This window comes from Penaeus monodon, chromosome 11, assembly GCF_015228065.2.
Source record: "Penaeus monodon isolate SGIC_2016 chromosome 11, NSTDA_Pmon_1, whole genome shotgun sequence".
NCBI lineage: Eukaryota > Metazoa > Arthropoda > Malacostraca > Decapoda > Penaeidae > Penaeus > Penaeus monodon.
This window is the reverse complement of record NC_051396.1, coordinates 47,344,423-47,351,922: the sequence shown is the minus strand read 5'-3', so window position 1 is coordinate 47,351,922 and position 7,500 is coordinate 47,344,423. Positions and strand designations below refer to the sequence as shown.

At 38.1% G+C, this 7,500-nt stretch overlaps 1 protein-coding gene across 1 annotated transcript in view; it reads left to right on the top strand.

Moving 5' to 3' along the window:
* LOC119579007 (acetyl-coenzyme A synthetase 2-like, mitochondrial) overlaps nucleotides 1-7,500 on the top strand; it is an 18,052-nt gene that overhangs the window by 5,223 nt on the left and 5,329 nt on the right. The window contains exons 2-6 of the mRNA XM_037926698.1: nucleotides 2,590-2,719; nucleotides 3,699-3,795; nucleotides 4,524-4,723; nucleotides 5,507-5,682; nucleotides 7,013-7,165. Of these exons, the coding sequence (XP_037782626.1) occupies nucleotides 2,590-2,719; nucleotides 3,699-3,795; nucleotides 4,524-4,723; nucleotides 5,507-5,682; nucleotides 7,013-7,165 (756 nt within the window). The remainder of the gene's footprint in view (nucleotides 1-2,589; nucleotides 2,720-3,698; nucleotides 3,796-4,523; nucleotides 4,724-5,506; nucleotides 5,683-7,012; nucleotides 7,166-7,500) is intronic.

Genomic DNA, 7,500 nt, shown 5'->3' with positions numbered 1-7,500 from the left:
CGAGTTCCTGGTCTTTTGCCGGATCTTTCGGGCGTCCCGAGAGGCGGCGCCCTTCCACTACATCCTCGGGAGGCTTAATACCAGCAGTGACGGCGGTCCAACTGCTATGCTTGGTCGCTGATTCAAGGTCATACACGTAAGGGCCATGATAGTAAGAAAAGAAAGCAACAGAGAGGGGGGATGTTAAGTGTTACTAGCCGGTTTTTTTTTAATGCAGTTTTTAATGGTTCGTTTTGACTCTCTTTCTTCACGTTTTTCCCCCGCACAAAGATGAAGAAAAAAATAGATGGAGAACTGAGTAGCGGCCCGCAAGGACAAGCTTGAGCTACAAGCCGACTCTGATAGATATGAGTAGATAAGGGAAACGACCACGGCAGTCCGCGAAAAAGAAAAGTTAAAATGAAGACGGGAAGTGCTTAGTGTTGTCACTCGTCACGGCTGGCATAATCGCTGCCAAAGATGTACATCATCGATCTTATGCCTACAATTACGACAACAAAACCCACTAATGAAAAGGTTTCGGTGTCTTTTGTTCTGCGTGGATGAGTGAGTGTGTGTGTAAGTGTGAGCGAGAGCGAGCGTCAGTGAGAATGAAAGTGAGAGTAAGCTCACACAAAGAATGAATCACAGACACGAAGATAAACATCCATCTGATTAATAATTCAATGAGCAGAAAATATTATTAATACAAAATTATTTCATCTAGCATATTGAATTCAACATATAATGATATGCGACGGAATATACGCATTAGTGAACAAGGAAAATTATATGCAAGCTTCTCGCAAAACAAATCTTCCGGCTCAGAAATGTGCGACGTAATCCACGATTTTCTTCATCTGCTGTAGTGATATTCGGAGGTAACCACGTCTAGCTATGCATATCAGACTGTGCAAGACCTCATCAACGGGGGTCCCTATTGCTATGCTGCCGAACGAAATGAAGCGAACTGAGAAACAAGAAGGGAAAAATACACAATTAACCCATTCTAGTCTGTGAATCTGTGATGGGCGCTTATGACAGTGCCGCTACGAATATCTAAGTAACAAGAATCACACAGTCGCTTCGGATTTTACCCAGATCATTCAAGCGACTTCCTTTAGGGTGAGAATGGCGTGATTAATAAGCAAATAATGATTTTAGCTCAAAACCCTAGTCCTACACTTATACACCGACGTAATTAGGGGCTCACACTGACTGAAACAAAAAGTGCTGATCAAACAAATAACTTGGTTTTACTCTTGCCTATTATCGTACGTCGGAGCGCAGATCTATAAGGCAGTTTACGCAACCCCGGTTTATATCTGGCATCCCTGTATATAACATAGGGTAGATACTTACATTAATTCAGTTTTATACAAAATCGTGAGTTTTTTTTTATGTAAGTAGGTATATGTGTGTATGTATGTAGGTAGGTATGTTCGTATGTGTATGTATATGCATGCATGTGTATATGCAATAGTACTTGTGTCCTGTTATGCACACACACACTACATATCGTATGTGTAAGTTTTATCAACAAACATTGAAACTTATGGTAGACAGCCGATTTCCCTAAAAAAGAAAAAAACAAAAACAAACAAAAAAAGCATTACCTCAGTATCTGTTATGTGCAGTGAAAGCAACAGAAACCGCGACTGATCATGCCAGAAAATTTAATAATTATTGCTACACGATAAACAGGGAAAAAAAAACGTGATTCCTTATCTCTTTCGAGTATTTGTGTAATCATGTTCATTCATTCGTTGTCGAGGGGGGGGGGCGGTGGGGGGGGGGCGTGTTAGTACGCAATATCCCGATATTTTTTTTTTTTTTTTGACTGTTATCATGCACTTCTGATGACGATAGAGCTGGTATGACGATAAGTTATATCATAGGGAGGATGTTGGCAATGAAGATAAAATATAGTGGTGGTGGTCATGGTAATGATAATGGTGATGGTGAAGGTGATGATGGTGATGGTGATGATGATGATGGTGATGGTGAAGGTGATGATGGTGATGGTGATGATGATGATGGTGATGGTGAAGGTGATGATGGTGATGGTGATGATGATGATGGTGATGGTGAAGGTGATGATGGTGATGGTGATGATGATGATGGTGAGGATGGTGGTGGTGATGATAAGATGATGGCGATGATGAAGGTGGTGGTGAAGGTGATGATGGTGATGATGATGGTGGATGATGATGATGGTCATGATAATGATGGTAAAGATGATAATAATAATAAAGATAATAATAGTAATGATCATTGTAATGAAAATGATAACAGTAGTAGTACCAATTAACAAAAATGTCGATGATGATACTATGAATAATTAATTACAACAGTAATTAATCACGGCCATAATTTCTTTAGAATAGTATCGACAGAGTCATCACAAACAACCATGAAATTCACTCATGAAATCGAAATCGCCCCCACCCTCCCCTCACCCCTCCCCACACCCCCACTCCCTGCCAAAAAAAAAAGACTGCTAATTCGTCACCAAAAAAAAAAGTAAATAAAAAGACAATTAAATAAACAAATAAATAATTACACAAACAAACAAATAAATACATGAATAAACCAACTATCTCTCCTCAGCCCGCCGAGTTCTGGGGTCGCCTCGCCCGGTCCCGCTTGCAGTGGCAGAGGGACTTCAGCCTTGTGACTGACCACGACCTCGACAAGCACGTGTTCAGATGGTTCCCAGACGGGCAGCTCAACGCGTCGGGTGAGGTTTGGGGTCGAGGAGGAACTGTCGGCTGCGTTTGTGTGTGTGTGTGTGTGGGGGGGGGGAGGTGGGAAGGGGGGTGTAGGGTGTGTGTGGGAGGAAGGGGGGGGGGGTAGGAGTTGCATGTCTAAGACCGAGAACTAAAAGGGCTCCCTCCCCCCCCCCTAAAAAAAAAGAGAGATAAGCCTACTACTACCGAAATGTATTTAAAAAAAAACTAAAATAAAAATAAAAATTAATATCAAATAGAATAAAAAAAAAAAAAAAAAAATCGTCAGTACATTAGGAACGCCACACGAATATTGTTTCGAAATTCAGTTCATTGAAAATCGATATGTGGCTGATTACCATAAAAATCTGAATTTTGAACATACATCAGCGGAAAGCTTCAGGTTGGCCATTTTTATTATGCTGTCCGTATACTATTTTCAATATACAGGTAATAGATCTTTACAGTTACAGAAACGAAAAAAAAAAGTGAATTTATTACAGAATTATTATCAGTTTCGTTGTTTAATTTTTTTCTTTTTTCTTTTTTTGCCATGAAGTTATAGAAAAAAAAAGAAATTTGGAGTAAATGTTTTACAAAATTAAGTAATCACCAAATAATATTTTTTTAAATATTTGTTATGAAAGCACTACAGAAAAAAAAAGGTTTCTCTTTATGAAAAATATTAGTTGTTTTCGTTATGTAAAAAAAAAAAGAAAAAAAGAAAAAAAAAAAAAGAAAAGAAAAGAAAAGAAAAGAAAAGAAAAGAAAAGAAAAGAAAGAAAAATATGTAGTACACACACACACACACACACACACACACATATATATATATATATATATATATATATATATATATATATATACATACATATATATATATATATATATATATATATATATATATATATATATATATATATATATAAAACATTCACACCACGAGTAATCCACATGTCCTAACTGCCGCCCCATTTCCGCCCGTCGTAGTCAACTGCGTGGACAGGCACGCCCGCGTCCACCCGGACCGCGTGGCCTTGCTGTGGGAGCAGGACGAGCCCGGCCACACGCAGAGGGTGACCTACAGGTGAGTCCAGGCAGGATGGCAGCCCCGCTGATTTCCTTTCTCCCTTTCTGCTCTTCTCCTTCTTCTTCTTCCTCTTCTTCTTCTTCCTCTTCTTCTTCTTCTTCTTATTATTATTATTATCGTTATTTTATTTATTTATTTTTTGTCTTCTTCTTCTTCTTCTTCTTATTATTATTATTATTATTATTATTATTATTATTATTATTATTATTATTATTATTATTATTATTATTATTATTATCTTTTTTTTTTGTCTTCTTCTTCTTCTTCTTCTTCTTCTTCTTCTGTTTTGTTTGTTTGTTTGTAACTGTCTGTTTCTACTTCTTCTTCTTCTTCTTCTTCTTCTTCTTCTGTTTTGTTTGTTTGTTTGTAACTGTCTGTTTTTTCTTCTTTTTTTTCTTCTTCTTCTGCTTTGTTTATTTATTTGTTTGTTTCTGTCCGTTTCTTCTTCTTTGGGATTTTAGATCGGGACTAGGAATGTGTTTTGAGCAAACCGCGTTAGATTTTACTGTTAAATGCAAGAGAAACAAGGAATGGGATACGAGATAGGAACTGGGAATATACTTTGATTAAAAAAAAAGGGGAACTAGAAAAATGCTTTGATAAAAAAAGAATAAAAAAAAGAAATAAAAAAAGAGGTTTTCCTGTTGGTACCATACAGACAAAAGCACCAACCGACCCGATCTCTATTCCCCTCGAGGCTGACATGCCCCCCTCTTCCTCCGAAGGGAACTGCAGGAGCTGGTATGCCGGCTGGCGAACGTCCTGCAGGAGAGCGGCGTCGGGCGAGGGGACCGCGTGGCCATCTACCTCCCTGTGTCGCCGCTCGCCGTCGCCTCCATGCTCGCCTGCGCCAGGATCGGGGCCGTCCACTCCGTCGTGTTCGCCGGCTTCTCCGCCGACGCCCTCGCCTCCAGGATCCAGGACGGTGGGTCGAGTGGGCTGGAAGGAAGGAAGGAAGGAGGGGAGAGGGATGGGGAGGCAGAGAGAGAGAGGGGCGAGGGAGGAAGGGGGTGAGGGGGAGAGGGAGGGGAGAGGGATGGGAGAGGGAGAGAGAGAGAGGGGCGAGGGAGGAAGGGGGTGAGGGGGTGGGAGGGGGAGAGAGGGAGGGAGAGGGAGAGGGAGGGAGGGGGTGAGGGAGGGGGAGGGAGTGGGGGAGAGGGAGGGAGATTTTTGGAAAATCGATTTTAATTAAGACACACGAAAGAAAGGAAAGGAAATTGAGACGAAAATCACAGCACATTTCACAATCAAAATTTTTTTTTAGCACATCAATAGAAATCAGTTGACTCGTTACCTACACGAAGAGGGAGAATTGGCAGTTTACACCAGACAGTGCGCTATAATAACAAAAAAACAAAAGTGAAAAGAAAAAGATAAAGGGTATTTTAAGATGAAGAAAAAAAATCACATTATATCTAGAAAAAAAATCTGAACTTATCGAAATTAAAAATAATCAAGATGTAAAAAAAATAAAATTAATATATATATACTCATTCATATATCTTATTTCCTAGTTTCATTTATTTATGTATTTATTTGAAAAGGTATGAATGAGAATAAATATCTTCACAATACAAGAGATATAGATAAATAAATAAATACATCTCTTGTATCGTGAAGATATTCATTCTCCTTCATACCTTTCCTACATCTGTCAATATGAATAACGGTTCATGTATCTATTTATCTATTTTTTTATCTCTGACAGCTGGTGCCGAGACAGTCATAACAGCTGACCAGTCGGTGCGCGGCGGAAAAACGATCCACCTGAAGAAGGTGGTCGACGCCGCAGTAGCCAAGTGTCCCTCCGTCAGGCACGTCTTCGTCGGCACTCGCACGGGCGGGGAGGTCCACATGGGAGCGAAGGACGTGCATTTAGATCAGGTATTTGGTCCGCTTTCTCGCGCCCTTTCGACTCTTGGTAGATCGGGCAGGTAGAGAGAGAAAATGGGATTTTTTTTTTTATTATTTATTCATTTTTTAATTTTTATTTTGAGCCTATGTCCGTACCTTTTTTGTTTTAAGTGCATGTGACTATGTATATATATATATATATATATATATATATATATATATATATATATATATATATATATATATATATATATATATATATATATATATATATATATATATTATATATGTATATATATATATATATATATATATATATATATATATATATATTTTTTTTTTTTTTTTTTTTTTTTTTTTTTTTAATATGTGCCCGTATTTTTTTTTTTTATTAACTAAGGATATATATTTTTTTCCCCTTTTTCATTATATGCGCCTATATATTTTTTAAAAACTTTATAGGCCTATATTTTTTCCTTCTTTGGGTCATATATATATTTTTTTTTTTTTTTTTTTCTTTGTCTTTTGTGAATGCATTTTTCCTCCTTTAATTATATACGACTGTGTTTTTTTCCCTTCTTTTTAGTCTTATGTGCATGCACTTTTTCCTTCCTTAATTATATAAAGTGTATTTCTTCTTTCTAATCAAATATTAATGTAATTTTTCTTTTCAGTTGTTTATGAATGTATATTTTTCCTCTTCTTATCATATATATAAAACTAATTTTTTTTCTTTAATCATATATAACTGTATTTTTTGTTCAATTTAATCAAGCGTGAATGTATTTTTCCTCGTTTGATCATAAAGAACTTGTATTTTTCCTCCTAATTTTCTCTTTTAAATCAAACTCGAATGTATTTTTCATACTCTGAATGCAATTTTCCTTCTAATTTTCTTTTTTAAATCAAACTCGAATGCATTTCCCTCCCTTGATCACATGTAACTATTTTTTTTCCATTCTAATCAAACTTTAATCTGTCTTTATCTCTTTATCTATTCGATTTTTTTTTCTTAAGTTTCTTTTTTTTAATCAAACTTGAATGTACTTTACTTCCTTTCATCATAAATAACTATTTTTTCTCCATTTTAAACTGCATTTCTTCTCCATTTTATACGTATTTTTCCTTCACTTTAAATTGTATTTTTCCTTCATTTCCAACTGCATTTTTTTTCTCCATTTTACACTGTGTTTTTCCTTCATTTTAAACAGCATTTCTTCTCCACTTTTAACTGCACTTCCTCTACATCTTAAACTTCACTTCTTCCTCAATTTTATTCAATGTATTTACCCTCCCTGGATCATAACAAACCACCATTTTCATCTGTTATCCATTCCGATCAAACCCCAACAATCCGCAGGCCATGCGCGTCGCCTCCACAGAGTGCCCTCCCGCTCTTCAGAACGCCGAGGATTTGCTGTTCCTCCTGTACACCTCCGGCAGCACCGGCTCTCCCAAGGGCGTCGCGCACTCGACGGCGGGTTACCTGCTCTACGCCGCCGTCACCCACAAGGTAGGTTTGCTCCGAATGGCAAGGAGAGTAGGAAGAGAGATAGGAAGATAAGATTAGGAGGTAGAAAGAGGAATGAGAATTAGAAATAGGAAGAGAGAGAGGGGGAGAGGGAGAGGGAGAGGGAGAAAGAGAGAGAGAGGGGGGGGAGGGAGAGGGAGAGGAGAGAGAGAGAGAGAGAGAGAGAGAGAGAGAGGAGAGGAGAGAGAGGGAGGAGAGAGAGAGAGAGAGAGGAGAGAGAGAGAGAAGAGAGGAGAGAAGAGAGAGAGAGAGAGAGAGAGAAGAGAGAGAGAGGAGAGAGAGAGAGAGAGAGAGAGAGAGAGAGAGAGAGAGAGGGA